This window comes from Phocoena phocoena, chromosome 5 (genome assembly GCF_963924675.1).
Source record: "Phocoena phocoena chromosome 5, mPhoPho1.1, whole genome shotgun sequence".
NCBI classification, from domain to species: Eukaryota; Metazoa; Chordata; class Mammalia; order Artiodactyla; family Phocoenidae; genus Phocoena; species Phocoena phocoena.
Window position 1 is genome coordinate 50781258 of NC_089223.1, and position 13213 is coordinate 50794470.

The 13213-nt window shown below is 36.6% G+C and overlaps 1 protein-coding gene across 1 annotated transcript; it reads right to left on the bottom strand.

Moving 5' to 3' along the window:
* Nucleotides 1–11983: 11983 nt before the first annotated feature.
* Nucleotides 11984–12139, bottom strand: LOC136123668 (large ribosomal subunit protein eL39-like). Its single transcript, XM_065878005.1, has one exon. The coding sequence runs from the start codon at nt 12137–12139 to the stop codon at nt 11984–11986; it is 156 nt and encodes a 51-aa protein (XP_065734077.1).
* Between the last annotated feature and the right edge of the window lie 1074 nt (nt 12140–13213).

The window sequence follows — 13213 nt, forward strand, 5'->3', positions numbered from 1 at the left end:
TCTCTGATATGCTTCCTTCCTTTGGCATCTAATAGCCCTTTAACTCTTACTATGTTAGGATTTTTTTTTTTAATGGAAGTATAGTTGACTTACATTATTGTGTTAGTTTCATGTATACAGCAAAGTGATTCAGTTATTTTTTTCAGATTATATTCCATTATATGTTAGTACAAGATATTGAATATAATTCCCTGTACCATGCAGTAAATCCTTATTGCTTATCTCTTTTATTTATAGTCGTTTGTATCTGTTAATCCCATACTACTAATTTGTCCCTCTCTCCCTCTCCCCATTGGTAACCATAAGCTTGCTTTCTATGTCTGTGAGTCTGTTTCTGTTTTGTATATAGATTCATTTGTATTATTTTTTAGATTCTACATACAAGTGATGTCATATAGTATTTGTATGTCTCTGTCTGACTCACTTCACTACGTGTAACATTCTCTAGGTCCATCCATGTTGCTGCAAATGGGAATATTTCATTCTTTTTTATGGCTGCATAATATTCCACTGTGGGTGTGTCTATACACACACACCACACCACACCACACACCACATCTTCTTAAGCCAGTTGTCTGCTGATGGGCACTTGGGTTGTTTCTGTGTCTTGGCTATTGTTAAGTAGTGCTGGTATGAACATTGGGGTGCATGTATCTTTTCAAATTAGAGTGTTCATCTTTTCTGGGTATATACACAGGAGTGGGATTGCTGGATCAAATGGTAGCTCTATTTTTAGTTTTTTTAGGAACCTCCATACTGTTTTCCATGGTGGCTACCCCAATTTACATTCCTACTTACAGTGTTCCCTTTTCTTCACACCCTCTCCAGCATTTATTTGTAAACTGTTTGATGGTAGCCATTCTGACTAGTGTGAGGTGACACCTAATTGTGGTTTTGATTTGCATTTCTCTAATAATTAGCGATGTTGAGAATCCTTTCATATGCCTGTTGGCCATCTGTATGAATTCTTTGGAAAAATGTGTATGTAGGTCCTATTTTGGGATTTTAAAACATTTTCTCCATTGTGTTGAGGCTATTTATGTACTTGTTCTATATTTTCTGCCAGATATATCACCATTCATCTCTGTAACCTTTATAATATCTGATACAGTTACATAGTAAGTACCGATAAATAGCTAATCAAATAATGAGAGTTAAATTGAGTTCTCTTAAATTTCAATAAGGTATTAGAAGTTAGTAAAAATAACTTAAAATTTTAATGAGTCTGAAAATGTGACTGATCTATATCTATTTTTGATATTAAGAGATAACTTAGACTTTATGCTAGGAGCAAAGGGGAACCATCTGGGGGTTTTAAACAGGACAAGATTAGAGGATTGACGGGAAGAGGTAAGATTATAGAGAGGAAGTTAGTGTGAGACTGTTACAGTCATCTAGGTGAAGAATTTTAGTGTCTAAACTAGGGCCCTGGAAACAAAAATATAAGAAGTACACAGATTAACAGCTATTTAAGAGATGGTATTACAGGACTCAGTGTCTGATTAAGGATGAGGAGGTGAGGAGTTAAAGTGACTCACAGGTTTTCTTGGACAACTGAGTGGATGATGGTACCCTCCACTAAGAAAACTCAGGAGGAAAGAGGTTAGCAGGGGTGAGGAAACAGAAAAATAAGTTTTGGACATTGTGCCTTTGAGGTGTCTGTGAAGGGGTTTAAGTGTCTAATCTCTTCTAGACAGTAGGATATATGGTTCTGAAGCTTGGGGGTAGAATATGAACTAGAGCAAGAGATTTGGGTGTCTTCCACATTTAGCTGGAACATGAGACTATATTTGCTATTTAACTAAAAAACAAAATATGGTTTGGAGTTGTTTTTACGTAAGTAGCTAGCGTGCATAAATTAGTCGAACAGAAGGGATATACTACCTGCCTGCCACTACAGTTATAAGACTATCATCAAGTGTGAAATTTAAAAGGTTTGGATTAATAAATGAGCTACATGCAATAAAGAATGTAATTTTAAACCTATTCAAGTTTAAGACCTCTAAACTTACCCTGTAAAACTAAGCCATGAAAAATTACTAAAAACAACAACAACAAAAAATACATCTGAATAAAGCTTTCATGTGTGCTCATCTTACATTTTTATCATGTTCAAAAGTTTTAGTCCCTGTCTGGGCTTTCTCCACTTGCTGTTGTCAATAACATTGAATATTTGGGGAGATACTAATTACATATCAGGCACTCTACTAGGTGTCTTAAGTATATTATCATATTTAATTCTCACAATATATCTATGATGAGGGTACCATTATTATCCTCTTTTCACAGATGAGGCTCAGAGATGTGAAGTAATTTGCCTGAGGTTATATAACTGGTTGTTAAACCCAAGTCTGTCTCAATCTGAAGTTATTTTTTTAAACTATTTTATTATACTGTCTCTTAGTCTACATTTTATCACAATGAAAAACTTATGCCCAGAGACATATGCATTTCTGTTTCAATACGTACTGAAAAAACTTGAACCCTCAGATTTATAGACTAAGATTACTCAGAGATATGGTATCAATTTCAGCCAATATAAGGGCAGAAAAATAGAAGAATCAGGAGGCATCAGCCATATTGCAATCTCTCCAGTTTTATTTTAGGGCCTGGGAAAGCACGAATTGAGTAGATTTGTTCAGAGTACAGGCAAATATAGTCATAAAGTATAATTAGAGGATATCATTCAGAGATTGATCTATTGTTCCTTCATTGATTATTTTTGGGCAGATTTATTCTGTGTTTTTTTTTTCTTCTATGATTTTGGTAAAATTGTTTATTCACTATAAATTACTTTGTTTACTTCAACTTATTTTTGTTTACACTGATTGCCGTATCAGAGCATTACTTCACGTTGTGATTACTAACTGTACAATTAATGTTCTATTATGCAATATTTAAAGTAACAGTGAACACATTACTTGTTTCCTTTCATATAAGTATAAATCACTGATAATATTGTGATGTTATATTTGAAAATTGTTTCATGTTGCTAAAGAGCTGAATTGAATGAAGATATTTAATAATCAAGTATAATATAGTTATCTATACAAAATCATTACTCTACAACCATATCATACAATAATGCTAAGTTTACATCCATGTAAACTATTTTAATTTTGCACAGCACCCAGCACTGTAGTAGGTGCTTAAGGGTAAGTGTGTTGAAACATATGAAATATATGGTCTCTGGACTCATACTGCCGTACTGAACTTTCATTTCCTTCAATAGTCATGTTTTCTCTCAACTCCAAATTGTCAATGTTTTATTTATTCCTAGACCATAGTCCTCCCATTTTTGCCCTACTTCTACTCATCTTTCAATCTCAGCGTAGATATTGCTTCCTCTGGGAACCTTTCCTTGACCCTGCCTACCTCTCTCCCAACATCTGTGCTCCTATGGCACTTTGTACTTGTCATCATGTAAACCCATGTGATCAAGGGTCTTACCTATTTTGTTCACTTGTATCCCTGCCACATAGAGTTGATGCCAATAGATACTTGAGAGAAAGAAAAAATGAATGAATGATCATTTGAATTAAGGGCCAGGTAAGCAGCATTGGTCTTGCAGACCACATATACACATTTGCTATAATGGCAACTTTATTTCAGTATCATAAATTTATTTTTAAATTTTTAAAATAAAAATATGTGGTTGCCTCCAATTATTTGAGGAAATTATGAGCCAAAAAGATAGCTATATTAATTTCCTATTGCTGCTGTAATAAACATTGGTGCTATAAAAAAATTAGCCGGGAATAATCAATTATTGCACGTATTTTGGGCCAAAGCAACTTATTTGAAACTCTGAGAGAAATACAAAAGAATTATATAATAGTCTTGAAAGAATGCATCAGATATTTAAAAAAAATTTCTTTGGATATTCCTCACTATGGATTTATGCTTTCTCCTTGTTATTGGGGAAAACAGACTTAGTATGGCACTTAAATATGATGTAAAAACTGAGTAAAAGAGTTAGGAACAAGAAAAATTTTATTTTCTTAACCATTTTCCTAACTGAGTCTTTATAATTCCGTTTTGGTACTTCCTTATATCTTTTTAATGGGGTGCCAATTGCTACTGCTCTTTATGAACCCCTCTCAGCATCTAGAAAGTGTTTATTTATTTTTACTTTTTTTTAACATCTTTATTGGAGTATAATTGCTTTACAATGTGTGTTAGTTTCTGCTGTATAACAAAGTGAATCAGCTATGCCTCTCCCGTTGCGGAGCACAGGCTCCGGACGCGGAGGCTCAGCGGCCATGGCTCACGGGCCCAGCCGCTGCGCGGCATGTGGGATCTTCCTGGACCGGGGCACGAACCCGCGTTCCCTGCATCGGCAGGCGGACTCTCAACCACTGCGCCACCAGGGAAGCCCTCCCCTCCCTCTTGTGTCTCCCTCCCACCCTCCCTATCCCACCCTTCTAGGTGGTCACAAAGCACCGAGCTGATCTCCCTGTGCTATGCAGCTGCTTCCCGCTAGCTATCTGTTTTACATTTGGTAGTGTATATATGTCCATGCCACTCTCTCACTTCTTCCCCGCTTACCCTTCCCCCTCTCCCATTCCCAAGTCCATTCTCTACGTCTGCGTCTTTATTCCTGTCCTGTCCCTAGGTTCATCAGAACTGTTTTATTTTTAGATTCCATATGTATGTGTCAGCATATGGTATTTGTTTTTCTCTTTCTGACTTCACTCTGTATGACAGACTCTAGGTCCATCCACCTCATTACAAATAACTCAATTTCGTTTCTTTCTTTCTATGGCTAAGTAATATTCCATTGTATATATATGTGCCACATCTTCTTTATCCATTTATCTGTCAGTGGACACTTAGGTTGCTTGCATACCCTGGCTATTGTAAATAGTGCTGCAATGAACATTGTGGTACATGACTCTTTTTAAAAAAATTTTTTTTTGAATTTTATTTAATTTATTTTTTTATACAGCATGTTCTTATTAGTTATCCATTTTATACATATTAATGTATATATGTCAATCCCAATCTCTCAATTCATCACACCACCACCCCCCCCCCCGCCACTTTCCCCCCTTGGTGTCCATACGTTTGTTCTCTTCATCTGTGTCTCAATTTCTGCCCTGCAAACCGATTCATCTGTACCATTTTTCTAGGTTCCACATATATGCGTTAATATACGATATTTGTTTTTCTCTTTCTGACTTACTTCACTATGTTTGACAGTCTCTAGATCCATCCACATCTCTACAAATGACCCAATTGTGTTCCTTTTTATGGCTGAGTAATATTCCATCGTATATACGTACCACAACTTCTTTATCCATTCATCTGTCAATGGACATTTAGGTTGCTTCCATGTCCTGGCTATTGTAAATAGTGCTGCAGTGAACATTGGGGTGCATGTGTCTTTTTGAATTACGGTTTTCTCTGGGCATATGCCCAGTAGTCAGATTGCTGGGTCATATGGTAATTCTGTTTTTAGTTTTTTAAGGGACCTCCATACTGTTCTCCATAGTGGCTGTATCAATTTACATTCCCACCAACAGTGCAAGAGGGTTCCCTTTTCTCCACACCCTCTCCAGCATTTGTTGTTTGTAGATTTTCTGATGATGCCCATTCTAACTGGTGTGAGGTGATACCTCATTGTAGTTTTGATTTCCATTTCTCTAATAATTAGTGATGTTGAGCAGCTTTCCATGTGCTTCTTGGCCACCTGTATGTCTTCTTTGGTAAATGACTCTTTTTGAATTATGGTTTTCTCAGGGTATATGCCAGGAGTGGGATTGCTGGGTCATATGGTAGTTCTATTTTTTAGTTTTTAAAGGAACCTTCATACTGTTCTCTATAGTGGCTGTATCAGTTTACATTCCCACCAGCAGTACAAGAGGGTTCCCTTTTCTCCCCACCCTCTCCAGCATTTATTGTTTGTAGATTTTTTGATGGTGGCCATTCTGACCGGTGTAAGGTGATACCTCCTTGTAGTTTTGATTTTCATTTCTCTAATGATTAGTGATGTTGAGCATCCTTTTATGTGTTTGTTGGCAATCTGTATATCTTCTTTGGAGAAATGTCTATTTAGGTCTTCTGCCCATTTTTGGATTGGATTGTTTGTTTTTTTGATGTTGAGCTGCATGAGCTGCTTGTATATTTTGGAGATTAATCCTTTGTCAGTTGCTTTGTTTGCAAATATTTTCTCCCATTCTCAGGGTTGTCTTTTCATCTTGTTTATGGTTTCCTTTGCTGTGCAAAAGCTTTGAAGTTTCATTAGGTCCCATTTGTTTATTTTTGTTTTTATTAGAAAGTGTTAATTTATTTTTAAAATATTTATTTTTTTATTTGGTTGCACTGGGTCTTAGTTGCAGCTTGCTGGCTCCTTACTTACGGCATGTGGGCTCCTTAGTTGTGGCCTGCGAACTCTTAGTTGCAGCATGCATGTGGGATCTAGTTCCCTGACCAGGGATTGAACCCGGACGCCCTGCATTGGGAACACAGAGTCTTAACCACTGCACCACCAGGGAAGTCCCTAGAAAGTGTTAATTTAGTATGAGATAAATTGTACACATATGAAGAAGAGTGATAAAAATGGAAAGTAATATGCCAACTTGTGTAAAATGATATAAAGAGATATAAGATGAATTTATTAGCAATGAAGAAACAGAGTAATGGAGTGAACAGAATGGGATTACATGAAGCAGGGAAGACTTACTAAAATACGTTTAAAAAATTTTAGGATTTTTGACAAAGATTGGCAGGAAGTAAAACGAAATTTATGGTGAGGAAATAACAGAGTAAAAATGATTCTGAAACAGGAGTTAGCAAATCATATATAGGAAAAGGAAAGCAGACATATTTGACTAGAGCAGAGGCCTCCCTTGAAAATAAATTAGAATTGCCTTAAAGCAGCAAGGGACCAGACCACTGGAGTTAATGGATTGGAAGGAGTATTTTGTTGTTTGAGGGGTTTCCTGGAAACCTTGTTTATTATTGTGTCTCAAAAATTATCATGAAACCTAAACCGTTGTTTTTCAAATGAATTTTTGGAGATAGGCTGTTTGTAAATTAGGACCAGCCTAGAAGGTAGTGTGGTGAGAGGGAAGAGCTCTGTATAATGGTCAAATGACTAATATGTAGTATCCCAAATAGCAATTCTATGAAAAGCTACTGCAGGTGCAAGTTTATTTAAAAACAGACTACAACACAGGTGCAATTCTCCTTATAAACATTTAACCACAAAACACTACCCTGAAAGTCTATGTGGAAAGCCATTGGGAAAGAAAGATAATTCAGTTTTTTGTTTGTTTTAATTTTTAAAAGAGTTGAGGATGAAATTTCTTTCTCATAGTTTGAATTCTTTTTAAATTTAGTTTTTGCCTCCTGATATCTACATATAAATTTTACATATGCCGTGATTGGAGGCAGATCAATACTTGAAGAAATTCTGTATGCAAGAACCAAAATGTTTAGGGTTAAAAAATGTCAGTTAGAAGAAATTTCTCCATACAGATGTGAAAAAAATACTATTGATGACTTTTGGTTTTGTGGGAAGTGAAAGAGACTAGAAGTTATGAGGCTTAATGCTCTACTGTTAGCTTTAGAATGACTAAGATTGATTGAAAAATTCAAAATAGATTCTAAACTTGTACAATTTAAATGGAAAAAAAGTTACTCTTATCAATATAAAGAAGTGCATGGCGTCATTACTATGGTTTTCCCCTTCATCATTTTGCTGTAGCTCCAGGGTTCTTTTTGTTTGTTTGTTTTTTGCTATTGTCCTGGGCAGGCCAAGCTCTTTCCTATCTTAGGCCTTATACTTGCTGTTTCCTTTCTTCTTGGGATAGTGTTTGTCTGAGTCTGTGGAAGGCAGAATAATGTCCCCTCAAAAATGTTCATGCCCTAGTCCCTAGCACCTGGAATCTGTTACCCATTACATAGTAAAAGAGACTTTCAAATGTGATTAAAGGTATTGGCCTTACAATGGGGAGATTATCCTCAATTATCTGGCTGGGCCCAGTGGAATCACATGAGTCCCTAAAAGCAGAGAACTTTCCCTAGCTGGAAGCAGGAGAGATATGGCAAAAGCCCAGGTTAGAGACATTTGAAGCTTGAGAAGGACTTGACCCACTGTTGCTAACTTTGAAGATCAAGGGGGCCACTAGTCAGGGAGTGTTGTCAGCATCTAGAAGCTGGGAACAAACTTCAGCTGAGAGCAGGCAAGGGAATGGGGACCTCACCTTTAAAAGTGCAAGGGACTGAATTCAACCAACAACTTGAATGAACTTGTCAGTAGATTCTCTACCAGAGCCTCAAGATAAGACTCAGGCTGGCTGACACCTAGGTTTCCACATTGTGAAATCAGAGCAGAGGAATTAGTTTACCCAGACTTCTGACTTAAAGAACTGTGAGGTAATTCATTTGTGTTGTTCTAAGCCACTCAATTTATGATAATTTGTTATAGCAGCATAGAAAGCTAGTTCAGGCTTCTCACTTGCTCCTATTTCAGCTTAGATGTTACCTCTTCAGAGAGCCCTTTCCAGAGTATGTCTTCTAAAGTAGGCTACATCAACCCTACCGCAGATGCTCTCTGTCACACTACAGTTGTCCTCTGGTATCCGTGGGGGATTGGTTCCAGGACCCCCTGGGGATACCAAAATCTGTGGATGCTCAAGTCCCTTATATGAAATGGGATTTATATAAAATGGGTCTGTGGATTGCGGATGTGGAACCTGTGGATGTGGAGGGCAGACTGTACTTTGTTTATCTGCTTCATTGCATTTATTGCAAACTGTGATTGTTTTATTTTTCTCATCTGTCTTCTCCACTAGAGTATAATCTCTGGGAAGGCAGGGACAGGTTAGTCATGGTCAGCTGTATCTTAGCACCAAGGATACAACATATTAAATACATATTAGGTTGGCAACATACATTTTTTGAAAAGTAATTTTTGATATATAGGCATACCCTGTTTTATTACACTTTGCTTGTGTTTTCTACAAATTAAAGGTTTGTGGTAACCCTGCATTTGAGCAAGTCTATTGGTGCCAACAGTGTTTGCTCATTTTATGTCTTTGTGTCACATTTTGATAATTCTTTGACTATTTCAAACTCTCCACCAGCAAAATTACAACTTGCTGAAGGCTCAAATGATGTTTAGTATTTTTTTTTTTAGCATAAAGTACTTTTAAAAAAATTTTTTTTCTGGCTGCACCACATGGCATGTGGGATCTTAGTTCCCTGACCAGGGATTGAACCCATGCTCATCTTAACCACTGGACCACCAGGAAGTCCCTAAAGTACTTTTAAATTAAGGTTAGTACTTTTTTTTTTTTTAAGACATAATGTTATTGCACACTAAATAGACTAAAGTATAGTATAAACATAACTTTTATATGCACTGGGAAACCAAAACATTCATATGACTCACTTTATTGGAATATTCACTTTATTGCAGTGGTCTGGGACCAAACCTGCAATATCTCTGACGTATGCCTATAATAGTAAATGAAATAACCCCAATGGGGTAGTAGAGTCTTTGTGACAAACCATAGTATATCGACATTATGGAATATTACATAACTACTTCAAAGGTTAACATGTGTTCTATATCACTTTTTGGAAATTGGTATATAAAATATACAAGTGACAAAGAGGAACACAAAATAGTTTGCATAAATGTATAATCATTAAAATGCATTTATATAGACTTTTAAAGATTAGAAATTAATTTTGGAAATAAAGTTTAGTATTCTTAATTCTGCCCTTAATTCTAAGCATTTGCTTAACCTGTAATGATATGCAAAATGTGAGGCCATCATTTAATTCTTAATCTACAAAATAGATCCAGGGTTAAGATTCTGAAAGGGAAGGGATAGGCATGCACTGTTTGGAGTGCTAATTGGTCTTTCTTTGATACTGACTCAATTATCTTTAATTTATTATGAATATATAAGTTGTAAAGGATAATACAACAAACACCCATATACTACTACTTGATTCAAGAAATAAAACATTACAAATCAATTGTAATTGCTTGTTTACTTCTTACCATTATTAAGCATATCTTTAAAATTTTTTTGATAATGATTCTCAATAAGTTATATTTGCTTTTGTGGAATTGGAAGGAGAGTGCTCCACAGGTGTTTTGGGAAGTCCAGACCAACCCAGCCAGGAAGGATCTCCCCTTCCAGGGGAGAAATAGATTACCAGTAGATCAAGGGCTTTAGCTTGCATTTGTCATAGAAAAACTCCCTCTTTAATCTTTGTGAGTAACTTTACGTACAATGGATTTGTGGAACTTTGAATGACTATAGGATGTTTTGGGGCTTCTAGGATGTTTAAAATTAATTGGTAACAATTATATATTTATTATACTATTTATAAATACACAACGAATTTTCCACTTTTTTTTTGGCTGCGTCTGGTTGCAGCACGCGGGATCTTTGTTGAGGCACACGGGTTCTCTCGAGGAGTGGGAGCTCAGTAGCTGTGAGGTGTGGGCTTAGTTGTCCCACAGCGCGTGGGATCTTAGTTCCCCGACCAGGGATGGAACCTGCATCCCCTGCGTTGGAAGGTGGATGCTTTACCACTGGACCACCAGGGAAGTCCCCAGAATTTTCCACTTTATCTTGCTTCTCTTGGAGATCATTTTTGCAGTTAATGATTCTTGGATCTTTCCTCCAGTGCTAATATGATCTTCCCTCAGTTTATTTTCCTATGTTAATTCAAAAATTACTTTTGTATTGTCTAGTGTCTCAAAGGTATAGAAAATAGATATATAGTATATAGAGAGAAGGTGTAAAGGCTTTGTTTCTGATGACTCTGTAACATATTTTAGAAGTTGTTTTTTGGAGCTGATTTGGGCAATACTATTTACTACCAAAACCAGTTTTTCATATAAAGTTCAAGGGCAAATTGGAGCAGTGAATTGTTAATACTAAATGTAGAATTTAATCCATTCGAAGGAAAATCAAGAGTGTTGAGCTACTTCTTGGATTTAAAGCCAGGAAGGCTATTAAAAGATATCATCCTTTTAAGTGTTTAACTGGAAAACTGCCAGGATATCAAGGATCCTTTTATATTATGGAAGACTTTCAAGGAGAGAAATCACATGGTATTAAAGATAGAGGCTAAGGAGAGATTGATTACTTATGGTAAGTATTCATGTTCTCCTTATGGATGAAATGGAGAATTACAGTCTGTGTGATAGTATGGTATTAACTTGATAGTATGGGTTAACTTGAAATGAACTACTATACCCAAAATGTGCTTATTAATGAATTGTTGTTAGCTTGGAGGTGGGACTTTAGATGTATGCCATAGAAGTCTATCTTCAGCACTATGCCACTGTACATTTTTTTTTTTTTTTAATTTTTTTTGCGGTACACGGGCCTCTCACTGTTGTGGCCTCTCCCATTGCGGAGCACAGGCTCCGGACGCGCAGGCTCAGCGGCCATGGCTCACGGGCCCAGCCGCTCCGCGGCATGTGGGATCTTCCCGGACCGGGGCACGAACACGTGCCCCCTGCATTAGCAGGCGGACTCTCAACCACTGCACCACCAGGGAAGCCCCACTGTACATTTTTATTACCGACTTAAATGAGGATTCTGATGGCATGTATATTAAGTTTGTAGATGCTGTGGAGCTAAGAGAAATAACTAATGTGCCAGGTTTCAAAATCTGGACTCAAAAAGAATCTAATAGGTTGTAATGTTGGTCTGAGCTTAGTAAGAGAAAACTTAGGGACCAATGCTAAATCTCACACCCAAATCCCAACTGTTCAAGTATGAGGAAGTTATTACTTTATAGAAACACTTATTATTTTTTTTCCAACAAAAGTTTCACATATTTATTACTGAGCTACACAGTGAGCAGTGGTGAGGAAAGATCAAGAAAAGAGGAGAGAGCATCAAACACAGGCAGCTGTTCCAGACACTAATGATGTTCTGATGCGGTAACATACAGTTGACCTTGATAGCATAAGTGTGGGCCACTTCATATGTGAGGCTCCTTATAGACCCAGCTTGGTTCTTCTCCAATGTCTTCTCTTAGAGTTGTACCTGATTTTATTACCAGTTTTTATTTGAATCCACTGGGAAATGGGACGATTCTGCTTTTGTTTTTTGGCCAGGAATCGTTTGATCCTGAAAGTCTTGTGAGAAGACATGGCGAGGAGCAAATCCAACCGCACATAGGATGGCGGACAAGAGAAAAGACTAGAAACACTTATTTTTTGAAAGAAGATTTTAGTTGACTGACGTGTAATAGAAGCCAATAGAGTAACACAGTTGTCAAAAAAGAGATACTATAATCTTAAGTATCATTTATTGAAAAATGTTATATTCCTGCTGTGTTTTGTACTTGGTCAAATAACACTTGGACAGTTGTATACATATCTGGACATTACACTTTAAAAAGTGACATTGACACTATGGAGCCTGTCCAAAAAAGAGATGAATAGTATTAGAGGACTTAAAATTAGACACAGTTTTCAATGCCTTGTAAAGATGTTTTCCATTCATCCTTTATTCAATAATATATTTTAGGCAGTCCTGTGCTTCGTTCTTGGAAACAGAAGTGAGCAACAAGACAATGCAATTCTCAAGGAGCTTTTATTCTAATGAGGAGGAGACAGATACTAAGTAAACAAAATAAGATATTTGAACAATGATAAATACTATGAGGAAAATAAAATAGAGTAATATGACAGTGACTGGTAGTTAAGATGATTAGCAATCAGAGAAATTGTCTCTGAGGCAATGACATTTGACTTGAGACTTCAATGATGATGAGGGGCCAACCATGCAAGGATATGGAAAGTGTTTCATGCAGAGGGACTATAAAGTACAAAGGCCCTGCACAGAAGTAGCTGCTGGAAAATGATGAATGAAAGGGAGACTTGTGGGAAATCAAGCAAGATAATGAGTTTGAATTTATTCTAAGTGTAATAAGAAGCCAGTAGAGGGTTTTAAGTCAGATATGATCTCATTTACCTTTTGAAAAGATCACTGCTGAGCGGACAATGAGTTATGGGGGTAAGACTGGATGTAGAGAAGAGTTTAGAGCAGAAAATAGTTTAATGAGTAATAAACATGAGACCATTTATTCCTCCCAATCATTGCTTCCAATTACCGTAATTAAATTTTTCTTTGCCTTACCTTGACAAGGTTTTAAAAAGATTCAATAATTTTGGTAATTTTCCATTATTAAATGTTTGGTTTATTTGCTGTGAACCTGTGAA

Bases quoted from the DNA above. Each gene is read 5' to 3' on its own strand.
- LOC136123668 (XM_065878005.1), bottom strand. From the start codon at position 12,139: ATGTCTTCTCACAAGACTTTCAGGATCAAACGATTCCTGGCCAAAAAA.